The sequence below is a fragment of the Phaethon lepturus genome, unplaced genomic scaffold, assembly GCF_000687285.1.
Source record: "Phaethon lepturus isolate BGI_N335 unplaced genomic scaffold, ASM68728v1 scaffold1863, whole genome shotgun sequence".
NCBI lineage: Eukaryota > Metazoa > Chordata > Aves > Phaethontiformes > Phaethontidae > Phaethon > Phaethon lepturus.
The window spans coordinates 119325-137201 of NW_010531065.1; the positions used below are offsets into that span (position 1 = coordinate 119325).

At 35.2% G+C, this 17877-nt stretch overlaps 1 protein-coding gene across 1 annotated transcript in view; it reads left to right on the top strand.

Moving 5' to 3' along the window:
- LOC104618746 (dystrophin-like) overlaps positions 1–17877 on the top strand; it is a gene marked incomplete at both ends in the record, with an annotated part of 177047 nt that overhangs the window by 116225 nt on the left and 42945 nt on the right. Inside the window, one exon of the mRNA XM_010284423.1 lies at positions 10923–11069. Within this exon, the coding sequence (XP_010282725.1) occupies positions 10923–11069 (147 nt within the window). The remainder of the gene's footprint in view (positions 1–10922; positions 11070–17877) is intronic.

Sequence of the window (17877 nt, forward strand, 5' to 3'; positions counted from 1 at the left end):
TTTTTTTCCTTGTAAGAACTCACCCTGCTGATTTCAGCGGGAGCTCTACATGCACATCTGCAGGCAGAATTTGACTTTTTAAGTATTGGTGATCTCTGATCTTGGTTTCTGATAACCTGCTGAGATAGCTGACTAAGGCATGTATAAAGACTTGTCTGTCATTTTATGCCTCTGAAGTTCAGAATTGAGGTCAGACCAGAACATTTTTAAGAGATTGCTTTTTATCAGTTTATCAGAAGCAAGAACAGGACTTGAGCTTTTAGAAGGAGAATTAAACATTAATGTTTAAGTACCTAAGTGGTATGACTATTGCAGGGACTTTAGCATTTAACGGCTTTTTTTTTGTTTTAAGTTTGCCATATAAACACAGCACATATAGATATTAGTCTGCTGATCAAATATTAACATTCCTGGACCTGACATTAAATCAAAAATGTCCTTGAACTGTGATTCTGTTCAAAAGTCTTCTTTCTCTAATAACCTGGAAATGTAAATATTTATCCAAGGACAAAAAAATACAATGTGAGTAACACTTTTCTTTTTGCCGTGGGACCATTTTATTCACGCTTTCCTAAGTGAGTGTGGCTCAGGGAGGTGGACGGCTAAAGGGAGAAAAAGTATATCCAAAGAGTATATATAACAGAAATCTGATCTGCTGTATATAATCTGCTATTGAAACATTTCTATGTGAAACAAAAGGACATACCAGAAATGAATATATAACCAGAGACTGTATGTTCAGTGAGACACAAGAGGAGGGAAAAGGGAGAAGGAGTGCTAGCAATGAATTTTAATGTTGTTTGCTTTCTGTGAGGAGGCGATATTTTCCATGAAGAGAAGTCTGCCAGTATTACGTTTTTAATGAAATCTTTTCTTAAAACATTAACTCTCCTATTCCTGGGAATGTATTTTGGTGTTGTAAAACTATCAAGTGTGCAGATTTTGTAACAATAATGTTACTATGACATGGGCATATCAATGAGCAAAACAAAATCAATATATCAAGCTCATATGCTGGTACACAGTAATTATTTAAGGACTGCTTGAAGTAGGGAGTGCAATATGTTAGATGGCCTGGGATGTTTATCAGTGACCCATTGTGCTATATTTTTCTCATTTTAATCTTTATATATTTAAAGCCTAACAGTTTTATTTCTTTTTTTTTTCCTAAGGTTAACCCGTAATAAATCCTTATAATTACTACTTAGCACTTTTATAATGCTTCTCATGTTCCAGATAGTACGAGTTAATCTTCTCAGCTTCTTTCTGAGACTACAATAGAAGTAGCATTATCCCCAATTTACAAATAGGGCAATCGAATCAGTGAAACTAATTCGTCCAGATAACAATGCCACGCAAATTATTTCTATTCTCTTTAGCTTTTACCTGCAAATTGTTTTATTTTAGTTGGGTTCAATTATCCAGAGGATTAAGAATGATGATTTTCAACAGTTTCTGCAGGAGCTACAGCTACTCATTTCCCAGAGCCTCACTCTCCCTCAAGACGTGGCAGGGCAGCCTGCCACCCCAAAGGGTTTCAGCCGGAATGCCTGGGAAGGTGGGACTGCTCCTGACACAGTTTTCAAGCCTGTGTCTGGTGCTGCTATGAAAACCTTGGACCTGTTTAATTTTTTGAGTTTTATTTAACTACCTCCTTTTCAGCTTTTTATTTAGTATTCTTTCTTCCTAAATTAGCTTAAAAAGTAAATTGTTCTCATTTATGTTCTACTAAAACCTTCTGTTAGAACAGAATTCCCTTGTCTGGCATTGTTGAAGGATGTTCTCATTGGATGTAAGAAGTCTAGGAATTTCCACCTCAAGATTTTTGACTTGGGGTTTCACTCACACCCACTCCCCACACATCATACAGTGGTGGTGAAAAAGTGAAGATGGGAATGGCATTATTAACTCAAGAATTGGAAAACATAGCTTTCAGCAAAATGCTTGAACAGCCCATCTGACCTGCATTCTTCTGGAGTTTAGAGAGTGACTGGACTGTAATAAGTCCTTTTGGCCTTAAGCTCTATGAAAAACTTTGTTCCCATTGCTAGAGGTAGTAATTATCAATTTAATGAGGCTAAACATTTTGAAATATTTACATGGTAAATTTAAAGACAGGTTGGCATATTGTAAGTAAACATGATCTTTCATGTTGGGGAGAGGAGAAAAGAGGTTTATTTTAAAATTAAAATAAAGATCTGTATACGCCTTTAGTTAGAAAAGGCAGGAGGAGTTTTTTGAAGCTTCTTGTCTGAATTGTTTTAATGTTGGTCGAGTGTCAGAATACAATCAGGGTCTTACTAATGTCTAAGCTAAGCTTTTGTACAGCCATGCAAGGAATCCAGACTTTCCCTCCTGAGCTACAGGGTCTGCCTGTCTGGAAGCTTGAGGTGTTTTGTAAAATCATGATACAGCTGTTGCAATCTTTCTCATTTAAACTGTTTTCTTTTTTTTTTTTGTCAGTGAAATACCACATTTACCTTTAAAATACCATGCTGCTTTACAACACAGTAGAGATTTACTTTGTAGTAACTGTTTTCTGAGGGCAAGGAGAACTCCTGTGAGTCTCTATTACCTGAAGGAGCTTTTGGTAAGGAACACAGGTTATTCAACCTTTTATGTTTTTATGTATCTAATAAACATTCTTCACAAGTTAACTAATAGAGATAGATAATGTGTTATTAATGGTTTAAAAACAGGTTTGGCTGAGGCTTCACAGCCTAAGCATGCATATCTATCTATCTATCTATCTATCTATCTATCTATATGTATATATATATCTTTTTAAGTGCTTTTGGCTTTAATAATCCTGAATGAAACCATACTAAAAGAAAAATTTCCTTTGTAAAAATCCCTTTGCATTTTCTGTGTCCTTCATGTAGTGTGCGTTAGACTTTCAGATTACACATTGAAATGCTTCAAGTTACTTACAGTTCCTAGGCACTTCATCTCTTGATTGCCAGATTGGCTTCTTAGTTGCAAAGTAACTGAGTAACTGACTTTGCGTGGAAAAATCGGTGCAGAATTGCTTATGAACACTTTAGCAGCGATGGGTTCTTCCATGTCATGGTTGTAGTTGTTCTAGTAGAGTGAATTTCGAGCTTAATTTGCTCATTTACTTTTCCCCCTCCATGGAGGAGAACACAATTTCAGAATAAATGGCAAGACAGTAGCATAGGTTGTATCTGTTCAGGGGTCAAAAAACTGCATATCAGCTGTTGATTTATAAAAAAAAAATAAAAATCAAGACTTCATAGTAACAAAGGGATATATGTTTCAGGATATGTGCATCTATTTATTAGTGTGATTTTGTTTATTAAATTAGACATCCTAATAATTAAATATTTTTTTTCTAGATGTAACATTGCTAGAAATCATAGCTTTTTCCCTTGAAAGTTCAGAAAAGAAGAAATTAATACCTGGCATTAGTTCATTTTTTCATTTGTTCTACTCAAACTTTAATATCCTTACATTTAAGGAAATATTGGCTTTCCAAATTGTAGGAAATAATTTTTGAAAAATGTAATGTTTTATCAGATTCATAAATACAGAATTCAGACTGGAATAGGCCTTAAAGGGCATTTGATTTTTCTCCCCTGACGTCTGCTGTTTGAACTATTTTTATCCCAGAAGAGGATTTATATTCTACTCCAGTGCATTCTTGCTTGGTTATTTCTGAGTTTATAAAAATATATAGGATGGAAAATCAAATCAGCTAAAATCTATTTTCTTTCAACACTGCCTGTCCCCAGGAGTACTAGAATCAAATAAAAATACAGTGTGAGTTTGAAAGGAAGCTAAGTGTATCATATAGACTTAGTAGCTGATGATCCCAGGTTTCAATGAAATTTGAATCAGAATGCACTAAACCCATCAGAGAAGAAACTGACTCATTTTGAATGAAAAAGATGGAGACTGTTAAACCGTCCTAGGTAGAATATGTCAGTTTGTTCCACATTGTACAGTTTCAAACATAAAAACTGAAGATATACTCTGGCCCATGAATACTTCTCCACTTGGACACTAAAGGAACTGAGGTAGAGAAACGTCAGCGCTGGTAACCTGCTGCGGTGCAGGTGTAGGACGGCCACTCACCTTACTGTGCACATGGATCCTGCTCTGATTTAGCTGTAGCTGCTGCTGGTATAAAAAACCCCACAATACAAATTCACCTGACACAGGAGAGCTTTTGTCCCTAAGCCATGTCATATTTTCATCACGGTGCCAGATGTCTTTTTCTGTCTCTTTCACTGTTTATGAAAATTGAAGTTTAACATAGACCTGTGCTAGTGGGAGACTCTTCTGTATGAGGGAATTCTTCAAGAAAATGCCAGGCTGGCATGAGGCCACCACCCTATATAAGTGCCACTCACAGACAAGGGAAACAGACTTTCTTTGTAGGCACAGGTGGCCTTCTCTTGAAATCTGCTTCATATTGTCTGAAACATCCATAGTGGAACATATAAGGTGATGAAATTTTCATGCTCATAGTTCTGGACGTACATAAGTCCTGACAGGACGCAGCCACGAGTGCTGAATGAGTTGGAAGATGTTATTGTGAGGCCACTCTCAATTGTCTTCGAAAGGTCATGACAGATATCTGAGAGAGATTCCTGAATCCCGGAAGAGAGCAAGTGTCACTCACCTTCAAGAAGGGCAGGAAGGAGGGACCCAGGAAACTACAGGTCAGTCAGCGTCACCTCAATCCCCCTAAGAAGGTGATGGAGCAGTTAATCTTTAAAACCATCTCCAGGCACATGAAGTACAAGAAAGTTCTGCTGGAGGCAAGTCACTAGTGGGGTATCACAGTGGTTGATGGTGGGTCAATATCATTTAACATCTGCATTAATGAACTGGAGCCTGGGACAGGATTCACCCTCAGTAAGTTCACAGGCGATACAAAAGTGGGAAGAACAGCCAATACACCAGATGGTTGTGCTGCCATTCAGAGGGACTTTGACAGCATGAAGAATTACAGAAATATGTAAGAAACCAATGCGCAATTAAAGACATGAGCCTCAAATGCTTTTGGTTTTGAAGTTCCAGCTGCAAATAGAAAATATGTAATGTTAGGAAACACCAAGAGGATAACCAGTAAGGAAGAGATTTGACTTGGCACTGAGCAGTACAAGTTCAAAACATTGCTATCATAATAAGGATCATTATGAACTAAAGGTCAGCATCTCTGCAGGGACAAAAAATAACCCAAAAAATCTACCACAGCAATGTTCAGTTTTCAGAAAGGAAGCTACACACAGATGAGGCAGCCTGCTGAAAAGGAACCAAAAGGGCTAACTATGTGAAGACAGCATGGAGACACTACACTGGAAACCGAAAACAAATCCATAATGTCAAAATAGACTTTTATAAGACCTGGAAAGGTGGGGTGGCTGAAGAAAAGAATAAACCAAGCTATTTGAAGCAAAAATACATAGAACAAATTGTCGTGATTAAGAGCACCAAATCCCCAGAACCAGATGACTATTCAGTCACGTGTTCTAATGGAAGTATAAAATAACTGTAACTATTAATGGTATTTTCTTGTTTAAAATTCATTTTTTATGAGGAATGGAAGGGGGCAGATGTGGTGATAGTCAGGCCTGTGGGCCTACAGCCCAGGAAATCAGGGGAAGAATATACTGTAGAAGAGACAACAACACAGCTTTTTACAAAAAAAGGTGTACCTCACATCTGGTGTGCCTTGAGGGAAACATGAGCATATCGATAAAGAAGAATAGGCCATTTGGCATTCCACAAGGATTTTAAGAGGGTCTTTCAGCAAAGAAACTAAGTTCCTGTGGCAAAACAGAGAAGGTCTTCATGCGGATAAATAACCAATTATTAGGTTATTTCCTGTAAAAGATGGAAAACAAAAGGCAGACGTCAGTTTTGCCAACGAGGGAGAGGATTGTTTGTGTTCCAGAGGGTCTGCTCTGTCCAGCATGTACATAAATGAGCTGGAAAGGAAAATGAATAATGCAGTGGCACATATTCAATCCTATTCAAAGTACTTAAGACGAGGACAGATTGCAAACAACTATAGAAAAACCTCACCGTACTGACTGGCAGCATAGTGACGGCAGATGAAATCAAGTGCTGATATATCTCACGCAAAGCATGTGGAAAAAACTATCCCAACTTTACCTGCACAGTAATGAGCTCTCTTTTAGCCCTTTTAAATATTCCTTTAAAACACTCATGAAAGAGAACTTGGTATCACAACAGACAGTCTTCTGAAAACACCACATCAATACCCAGGACTATTGAGGAAGCCAAATGAAGTGCTAGGAAGAAACACTTTATTGAAAAAGCAGAAAATATCATGATGTCATGATGCAAGTCCCTGCTGTACCCATATCATGTATATTGTAGGCAGTGTTTTGGATCCCCAGTCTAAAAAAGATTATAGCAGATTAGATAAAAGTTATTGAAAGCTCCTATACAAGGACAGAATAAATGGAATAGGAGTGGGGTTTGTCTTGTGTAATTTCACATCTGCTGGATAGCTGTCTGCATGTGAACCTAGTTGCCTAGGCTCCCAATATAGTCAATGAAAATCTGTTCAGTTCAGTTGTTGCAATTCAGAATGTGATTCATGCCATCCTACAGTAAAACCTTACGTTACATTCAACTCCTGTTTTTTATTAGATATTCATTACAAAGGGACCGTGGTGACTTGCTGAGTTGTAAATACTTTATGAGGTATGCACATTTCATCGAATATACCTTGGTCTTTGTATCTTAAACATGGAAGAAGGAAAAAATATGATGGAGGGTTTGTAGAATCTTAACAGCACCAAGAAAGTCCATTAACAATGATTGATCACTGTCTCTCATGAGCTAAGAATTAGGGATGGTCTCAAATGGGTCTCAAGCAATATGTTTACAAAAAAGCAAAAAATATGTGTTTTTTCAACCTAAATATCGAGCTTACCATATGGTATTTTGGGTGGTAAAAGCCTATGTTGGTTCAAAAATCAAGTAGATAATTTCATGGAAGATGAATTCATCAAGATTTGATTGACATAGAAATCCAGCTTCTGGCTCAAGAATCTCTGAGACCCAAGTTGCTGAGCTGGAAGATTACATCCAGGAGCAGGGAAGCTGATGCTTTTCCTTACCTTCTTCCCTAAGCAATTCTGTTGGTTACTATCAGACAAGGGACCGGGCAAAGTGAGCTTTTCATCTGACCTATTATGGTAACTCTATGTTCTAGTCTTCTAATATTTGTCTGGTTAGGATGTCTGTGGTATGCGTCTCCTAGAGTCCTTGCTAATTTTCCAAGGCATTTAAAAATATTTTCTAACAGGACTGTATGGATCATTCAAAATCCAATCTACCACCTACAGTATCACATACCATTGAAATTCTTGTGTAAGGACAGTTATAACGAAGATAATTTGTGGCTGTTTCTCCTATCGCTGTTCACACCGAGAAGTCACTTACATCTTGCACAATTTAATTGGTTCAAAAAGGTCTCCCTGTAGTAGTGGTACTATTCAGTATATATATTTGTTTTTAAATTACCAACAATACAATTCTCTACACTTTTCTCGTATAAACCTGTGATATGTATAGTATTTTTTATGCAGAAGAAAAAAAATAGAAAAATGAATCATTTTTATACTATCATTTTTCTCATATAAACCTGGGATATGTATAGTATTTTTTACACAGAAGAAAAGAAATAGAAAAATGAATCATTTTTATACTATCAAACTGATTATTAAAACTATAAATATTTCAGTAAGACATTTCAACACTGATGGAAATCACAATCCGGTAGAAATTCTAAATTCCTGCTTCTACAGATAGCAAGTATTAGAGAAGATATAGAAGTTAATACTATTTATTAAATTTGTCTTTGAACATTTGTTAAAAAAAAAAAGAATTCCCACTGAATTTCACTTACTCTAAAACAAAAGCCGAGTTCTAGACTCATGTGTGTTGACTGGTGGACTGGTTGTCTGTGATAAACTGTTGCTTAACACAACCTTATAGTCACTGCCCTTTTTCCTCATACAATAATGTGTGCCAAATATTTCTGTGGATAATTTTTTCTTTTCTGTCTACAGTTTTTACTTGTAAGCTTACTGGCATTGATTAGATAGCTCTGCACTGACTAGCGTTCTTTTTTTGTTGTTGCTGTTTCTTATGTTTTGATTTGTCTACCTAATAAAAATGCCAGTAAAAGTTCAGGCTTAGTAAAAATAGAACACAAAATATTGAATTTAAACATCATGAAAAAACTGTTGTATTTCATACATTGGAAAATCAGCATAACGCTGCAAAAATCAGTGTCCTTGCAGCAGAAAAAGCAATTAATAAAGACATTGATTGAAGAGGAGGCAGAAGATAAGGCCTTTTTTTTACTTCCATATGTTTTTCTTTGATTTGATTCCTTTTCTTGTGACTTGCTTCTGTGCCTTAGCCTTTCTGCTCTGTAAAATAACTTACCAAAAAAGTGTCAAAAATGTCAAAAAATGTGTTGACTAATTATGAAGGATCTTCTGTTTCACCTTAATTTAGGTATAATGATTGTGTGATTTAGCTAATCATTTATGTCAATCTTCAAGTGAGACCACGACTTTCAAGGCAGCATTGCCGATGTAAATAATTGCTCTGAAATCAGCCAGATAATTAAGTATATGTTTAAAACCAAGTGGTTTATAAGCTTAGGCCTGTGTGCCTTACCTAAGCAGTGAAGTTTTCAATCAAAGCCTGATCCTATTCCCATACAAATTAATAGAAAATTAACTTGGTTTGGTGAGGAACTGCATTAAAGTGCATTGTAGTGTTGGAACTGATCTCTGCATCCATTGATCTACATTTATTCTATCAGGTTTTTTAATTTTATATAGATACATTTATTACATATTACTTTTACATTTTAACATATATCATTTTCATTATATAGAATAGAATAGAATATTATGTAATAACATGATATGATATAATAGAACATAACATACGTATACACACGCATGTATATTTACATACAACATGGGCATTGGTAGCACTAGCTGAGAGGTGTTGTCTAATTTCAGAAAGCAAGCATAACTGGAGGAACCGAGTTGACCATCCCAGATATGTGTCACAGAGTCACAGCTGAGGACCTTGGGCCACTGAACATAACATCACAGAAAAAAGCAGAAAAATAACTATTTGCAAGGGAAGTGTTCACACAATGAAATATGTATCTCTTCAGACTTTGTGGCCATTCCCTTACAAGAACAAATTTCTATTTTTAAAGCATGTCATTTGTTCTCTGAACTCAGTTACTAAGTAAAATGACCAGGGTAAACACATGTATAACTCTGTAGGATAAACCAAACATGCAAGCTCTTTTCCTTTTCTTTGTATCACAGACCTTGCTCTACACTACACTGTAAATCGGTATTCCCTCCAGTAACATCAGCTGTATTCCAATGGTATAAAACTGGTGAAATGGAGAAGACAACTGTTATGTCAGGAACTTGATGCATGCCTCTTAGCTCACATCGTGGCACTTGGATCGTTCTCTGCTCTTTCCTTTACAAAATGCACACTTTTTACAGATTTATCTTTAGAGTCATTCACTGTATGTAACTCCCACTTAAGTCAGTCAAACTCCTTATGTTGTAGGGTAATTTTGCATAATTAGTGGAAGTCAAGTCTGGTTTTGAAAGACATTTGAGGAACAATTTTTCAATCATGTTTACCTTTAATGCTGTTCACGGCATTCTAATATCTATGAATGTCTTCATACTATTTAATCTTAAGGTTCACTGAGATACTAGATGGGCTTTTTTCTACCTTTTTTGCATCACATGTTGCTGAAATGATTACTAGGTAATAATTTCAGGTTATTTGATAGTCTAAAATTAGATGCAGACCACATGTTGTCTGTATTAAAAATGCTGAGAGAAAGGAGTTAGAAAGCAAGACTAATATAGCAAGTAAATTATTCTGCCTTTGTGTGCAGACATACAGCAATAAAAAGTCCTCCTGAAACTGTCAGAATTTGTCCTTTGGAAAAATGGCTGATTCTTACATTTTGCTATACTTTATCATGTTAAAGATTCAGAAATGTCCCTTAGAAAAGACAGATATGGAAGAGTGGAAGATCTGCATAAAGATTCCTCTCTTCATTAGAGTAATGGTGCCCTGAATTTATCTGAATTTACTCAGGTGCATCATGGAAGCATCATCAGGTTGTTGCTTTTAAAATCATGAAACATCTAACTAGCAGCTTCTGGCTTTCACATACATTACTGAATTTATTAGCTAGACTGCTCTTATGCATGGTTTTAAAGGTCATCTTACAAGATACATTATTTTATTTTTTCTCAAACATGAGTCGTATAGGGCAGTCTGGGATTCATAGAAAAAAGATTTTTTTTTTTTTTTTTTAATTCCCATTACTAAGTTTTTATTTGTAACACACAAAATACCCAGGGTAAGATTATGGCCTTAGTGAGTTCTGTAATAGTTTTATCACTGCTTCTCTCCTTTTCATTTTTGTATTTGGCACCAGCAGTCTTCCTCTCTTTTCATGTGTTAAAGAACATTTATTGCTCCTGTCCACCCTCGTGTGTGGCAGGAGGAACACGCGCTACACACACACACAAAAAATGAGGCAGGAGAGAAGCATGCTCTGCGGTGCACATTTCAGTGGGTCAGCTGGTTAGTGATTTGGCTTACCTGGCCAAAAATTACTATGAAGGTTCCAACTTTACTTCACCTTCTGAAATGCTGGGCCTTACCCTTGAGACCTGAAGTCCATATGAGGTTATATAAAAAGACTGTTAACTGTATCATGACCAGCACACTCCTTCCTTTCAGCTTGACATGGAATACCTTTACGTGACTAATCAGCTTGGTAGCAGAGCCAATAGTTTTTTAAGTTAGTGCTTATCTTTATTTATATTTAATTCACACAGGTTTATCGAGCAGAAATTGTACCCCTTAAAGAAAAGGTGCATCAACTCAACGAGCTTGCTCACCGGTTCACTCCCTCTGATATTCAGCTCTCCCCGTACAATCTCAGCTGTGTGGAAGACCTGAACACACGGTGGAAGGTGCTACAGGTACATTTCCTATGACTTTTTTCTTTATGCTGCATTTCAGTAAATATTTTTTATTTCTGTGTGCTTTTTTTTTTCCCCTGTGGAATAACACCAAAGGTGTACTAAGGAACGAAAGAGGAAACAGGTTGTCAGTAATTGTGTCTCCTATAATAGGAGTTAAAACTGATGCTGTATTTTCATATGCTTCCGAATACTTTATCAAGTAAAAATCGGGTAATCCAATTTTTCATAAGTTCTCATTCAGTAAAAATACTACATAGTTTATTTACCTTTTAATATTAATATTACAAATCCTTGCTGCCAAATGTATCATGTGTTCATTTATTTTAACTGGTTTACCCATGTTTTATGGTTATTTTTATGGTGTATATGGAAGATTCACATCAGATATTTCTGTTGTTTCCTTCCTTTTACTATGGTTTAAATAATTTTCAGGAGGCAGCTTAATGATTCGGTGCAGTGGAACCTTTAAAGACACACCTGTAGAACCATTATAAAATTACAAGGCATTAGATGCATTCAGGTAATTATCAGGACCTGATACTGCAAGTAAAGCTGTTCATAAAGGGATTTTATAAACTGAGCTCTAATGCAGGAAAAATATTAAGATAAACTATGACATTAAGGGGAACATCAACTGTAAGTTTTAAACACTGAAAAATTTTCAAATTCTTTGGATTTTTTTGTTTACATATGTGTCACTGAATTTTTAGAATATTTTGTGTTGTCTTGTGTTAAAGACTTCAAATATGTATAGTTTCTCCAAAATGCACTGTATCTCAGTTTAGAAATTTAGGAACAGTGTGCATGAGAGTGCATATGTAAGCATGCATGCACTGGTATGGCAATGTAGGTCCCAGAGCAGGGGAGTAATGTTATGATTAAATGAAGGTAAATGCAATTAAATTATCTTCATTAAGTGCTGGATTTTACTCACTATTTTATTTTTTGCTACATCACTGCTTCACATTTTGAAATTGCGTCATTTTACTTACCTTAATATACTGCAAAAATGTAGAATTATGGGGGTTAATAGTTTTGCCCTCATTGTAAAAACCAAATATTAACAGTAGACAAAAATGAACCAATTCCCTCTTGTTCTACATACAAATAAAAGATCGTAGTGCTGTCAACTCTAATAGTCAGTAAGAGGTTATTGCTTCTTCAAAAGAAATCTCACAGCTCTGATGACTCCAGTTTACCACCAGTTCACTCAAATATTAACAGGATTTTTTTTTTTTTTCCTAAATTAACAGTTTTCAGCGAGAGTGCTAGTTTAAGCAAAAGATCGTTAGTCCAAGATCTTTGGTCATTTTCAACTCAGGATAGAGTTCAGGTAATATTATTAAAGCAGATTACCAGAAATCTGGAAGACAAACTGTGTATTCACAAAATGTTTACCCCATTTGTGAGAGAAATCACACCTGTTTAGTTTTTTTAAAAACAATGGCTGATCAAGTAAACAAGTTTGCTATGTTTCATTGAAAAATACCTTATTTCACTAAGAAAATAGTTAACTAAGTTCCAGTCGTTTGCTGAAATAGACTTCATTACTTCAGAAGGAAATAAGGGAAATCAGGAAGATTTTTCAGAGTGAAAGCAGCTAGGATAAGAAAAAGTCAAACAAATCTGAGAAAAGGCCAGAGGTAAATATTTTGTTGTTATAATTCATGGAAACATTAGGCAGAAGGCCAACTTGATACTGTAGGCCATTTAAAAATATCTAGGGCAAATCACATGTTCACATACATTTCCAAGATAACATTCCTATGCTCCCTTTTTCCACAGAGCACAGGAAGCATTGTGAGCAATTCACTTTTCATTGTAAATTATTGTCTTGGTTTATCAAATTCAAAGGATTTGGAAAACAAAGTCTTTCATCTTCTATGAAGATAGGCACTTGGAGACAGTATGTCAGAGTGAGATGTTAGAAAGATAGGCAGGTAGGTAGGTATGTAGAACAGATAGTTAACTGGAATATTACAGTTTACTGTCTTTTTTCAAATTTACCTAAATGTCACCTGGAAGATATGAAGAGCAAGGTGAAAACACTCCAGTAGATTTTTAAACGCAACGTGAAGGGAAAACATAAGTAACTGAAGGATTATCATGTACAAATGGCCAAGATGTGACCCCTAGGAAGAAGACCACATCTGTTCCTATAATATAATTTTTCTACTTAAAAGGGGGCAGAATTTGACACATATTGAGAGGCAGAGCTCATTTTTGTTAGAATGGAACGGAACAGAACAGAATAGTTCAATTGGAAGGGACTTACAACAAATATCTAGTCCAACTGTTCTACATATGAAGTCTGCTGGACATTGACACTCACACCTGAGTGGCACTTTTTAGAGTATTACACATTGTTCTGTGTTAGGGTTAGAATTACTTCTGTATGACGAGCACTCCAGTTAGGTGTGATACTATTGTGAAAACTGAAGTTTTGGCCACACAATAGGAAAAGCAAAAATACAAATAATTTTTGTTTAATGTAAAATCATTCTACTTCCAATACTTTCCTATTGCTTGTTTCTGGTTTTGAGTTTGACTGCTACAATGTTTTTTCGTTCTGGCTTTTTTTTTTTTTTTTTTTTTGGTGACTAATTGCCTTTCTTGATTATAATGTCACAAAAAATTAGTCCTTTCATCATTTTTTCTGTTGGTTTCAGACTTCTATGTATTTTCATGTGTCTTTCTTTTATACTACACATATTTTCTCTTTGGCTTCTATTAATTCTTTTTTCCAAAAAATATTTCTTTCTGTGTTCCTACTCTTCTCTGCCTTTCCCCATCTTACTTCTCTTATTTCTACGATTTTTTTTTCTTCCTTTTTTTCATCAGCTATAATTCTTCTGAGTTTACTTGTCATTTTTTTCCCCCTCAAAGGTTAGATCTCTCTTCCTCTCTCTTTCCTCTTGTCATATTCCTAATGGGAAAATATTTCTTGCCCATGTATCCCATTTCCTAGAAAATATCGCTGCAGGAAAATCATAAAACAGAGGCTTCTGTGCTATCACTCGCCAGAAAGATACCCATTCTTGGTTATGTGTGGGAAAAGTACATAAGGACATAAGGTTTATCAGATCTGAAATAATAGTGAATTCTAGTATTATGAGAAATTTTCAGAGCATTGTGTAGAGGCTGAGATGATGCCTTGTTTGTTGGTTTATTAACATTGGGAGACTTTCATGAGATCAGAGGAGGAAATGTATCATTTGAAGCCAAATCTTACAGAGATTTAATATTATATTTATTTTACAAACATAAGAATAAGGCCTACTATATTCAGTCATTTGCAGTATTGCACAGTGGTTGTACAGTGAGATTAGTACCATTAGCAAATAGTATCGAATATTGCTGCAGAATCTTCATATGTATTTCTACAATAACGCATGCTTGCCATTAATTTACCTTTTTCGTGTTCAATATTGGTCCAATATACTGGAGTATTACTAGAAGAAAAATGTATGGAAAGCACTCAACCAGTTACAGACTCAACCAGTCCTGGTTTTGAAAGTGATGTGTGAAGGTGTATTTTATTAATGAAAACTAATGCGCTCACCTCAGTCACTGAAAACTATATCATCATTTGTGGAGTTTAAGCAATGTGAAAATAATTCGCTTCATGCCTTTAAAAGAGGAAATTTCCTTTGAGGAAAATATGCTGGTTATTTTTCCATTTTTTCTTAAACATGAAAGGAGATGAAATCTCTCCAGGGAGCTATTTGTTATGAAATTCACAAGGAGCTCTCATGTTCAGATCCTGCGTGCTTCAAACAGTATATGTAATGAGATCATCCTGAGGGAAAATATGTCTTGCAAACTCCTGCTTATGTCCAGTGGATATTTGAGGAGCCAGGGAGACCAGATTGGCAGGAGTTATATCTACTTCACTTTGGTCAGAGATCCTGTTGGTGTAATGCTGGTCAAAAGGTAAAGCCTCTGACATGTAAAAGAATTTACAAGTATTCCATGGGCAACATAGCCTTCAGTTAACAAGAAAGATTTTTTTTTTTTTGTTTAAATCAAATTCTTGTTTAGAATAGTACCACCAATAACCTGAAAAACATAATAAGAACTGTCTTTCATCCAAAACATGTATCTTTCTTTTAAGAAATTTTGTCATGGTATTTATATTCCACTACTTTTAGTTTAGCAAGTTGTAATGAACTGTGGTCATTTGTGAGGGGGTGTCTCTGTCCGTAATAGTGGGCCCAGCCTGTCTAGTTTGTAAAACTAAGCAAGCTGGAGGAATTACATCAAACGACTACAGCTAAAGTAGCCCATACCTTGCATATCTATATCTATGGAGATACATATACACACACGCATATGTACACACTTATGGCTGAACTTGATGATTTAAAGGTCTTTTCCAACCAATATGATTCTATGATTCCTATATATAAAGTGTGACTGTACAGAAGCATTATCCTTAACTTCAGTATTGTTCCCAACTCTTCAGCTCATCTTGCACCAGTAACAAAGATTGTCCAGCATGTGGGGATTTGGAGATTGATGTGGTGCAAAAGTATGCTGCCTCTTGTTAAAGGGTCCAGCCACAACTACTATTCTGTTCCCTCAAATGAATCTTACCATCTGTTTGCAGGGGAACATCAAGAATATGAGAGACAAAAAGGAAATCCCTTCTTAAATCCTGAAATCCTGAAATTGTGCCTATGCGTATAGGATATTCTTTGATATCGTTTTTCCTAAAGAAAATGAAAAACCTCTTCTGGGTCTTTACAGTTCAGTTGTCCAATTTTTGCTGCATAGGAATCTCATATAGAAAAGCTCTAGTCATATAATTAAATAGAAAATCTGCCTTAACTTTGTGTATATCTTACATTACAAAAAAAGTTATCATTCCAAATTAAACAGTGAGTGTAAACTGGGGGTATGTCAAAAGTGGATAGATTGGCAGATGATGCAACAGTAGCAAGAAAGTTGTTTCTTCCTCTGCAGGACACAGAGGATGTCATAGATATATATGAATGTGCCATATAAAACACGGTTAGATTTTTATATTTGAGCATTATTACCCTTCTATTACTTTAACAGTTTCTCTTTCTATTGTTTCAATTATTTTATTAATTAATTTCTATTTGTTTGCTTTTCGTCTATTTTAAACTATATTTTGCTATGTCACCTGTAAGTAGCTGACAAAAACAGGAGACAACTTTCCTAAATATATGAAGCCAAAACTCTAGCTCATCTATAATTACACTAATTAAGGTGTTACTAAAATGCTAGTTCTTTTCAACCTTGAAATTTGAAATTATTTTAGTGGTTGCAGAATTCATCTTCCCAGCAGAGGGAGATTTTGATCGTTTTTGGAAGTTGAGTCTTCCCATCAGACTCTTTAGTTAAAATGTGGGTTTGTATATTCCATGAGAACTGGAACTTCTGCCAAAACCACAGTTGTCATGGCTCTTTAATGGTCTCTTATTTATTTAATTGGCTATGCCAGTTGGCTGCAGAAGTCATATACCCATGTATTTTTCCTCATTTCTGTTAGCTTAAGTCTCAGTTTTGCTCAATGTTTCTCTGCAAAAAATATGTACATAGATCCATTTTGCAGTCATTCATTCTTTAGAGAACCTATTTATTTATTTCTGTAAGCCAGTAGAGGAAGGTCAGCTATCTAGATTAGGATTCAATTCTTCTAATGATGAAGTGTGTGTCAAAAATTGGAAAGATTCCTTCCTAAATTAGGAGGACATCTTCATTGTTCTTTGTGGTATATTTAGGGCAGTCAGTGAACGAAAGTGTATACGTAAGTATAAAAAGGCATGGTTATGATCAACAGCAATGCCAGCAGAAAAGCTAATAAAACCATATTACGATGTTTTGTGTGATGAATTTTGGTTTGTTGAAATGGTAAATGCTTTAGTCATTTTTTGTTATAGAAGATACGTTAATTTTAGAGTTTTGTTATCCTTTTTTAACTTACTTTACTTTGGAATTTTATCCTCTATGAAGATTTCTTTTGAAGAACCAGGCAGAAAAACAGCAATTTACCCTACTTTATATTCTCATTTCAATATGCATATATAGATTTCTTTTGATGTATTTTTTTGTTTCTCATATGTGTATGGGTATACAGGATTATAAAAAAATTAAGCTGTTGTTTATAAGTACAAAGTCCAATGTAAGAAAATTTGTCACACATGCAACTTGAATTTAGCACTCTGTTGTACAATCTTTCATATACATTATATTCTGTAAGATCTCCGATTTATCTGGTTGACAGATAAATGATAGAAATAGAATGGGCAGAGAGAGAATTAGTTGATATATATTAGTCTTGATTCCTTATAAAATAAAACTTGCGCCATTTACTTCCACCTGTCAGCAGTTACAGATTACGTTTGGCAGCACACATCAATATGAGTCACACCAAACTATATTTAGGATACTAGGGAAAACAGAGGTTATGATACTGTTGAAAATGTATTCACTGGAAACCAACATCCACTCGTTCTGTTGCTTTTTAATCAAGAAATTTTAACTAAATCATTCCATTTATAGCTCTTGAACTTATTTAGTAGCCACCATTGAAATTGTACTGAAGATAGAATTACTCATATTCCTTAACTTTCATGACCCATAATACCTGAACATCTAAAAAAAATTAATTAAAATTATTTCTGTAAAAGTCCCTTTGACAGGGAAAGTAGAAGTTACATTTTGAGAATTAAAGCTCAGAGTTTCAGTCTTACAAAGATGTGTAGACTATGGGAGTTAGGAGTTTTTACCTTGAATGCTAAAATTGCACAGATAGCTTCATTTTTTTCTTGTTGAA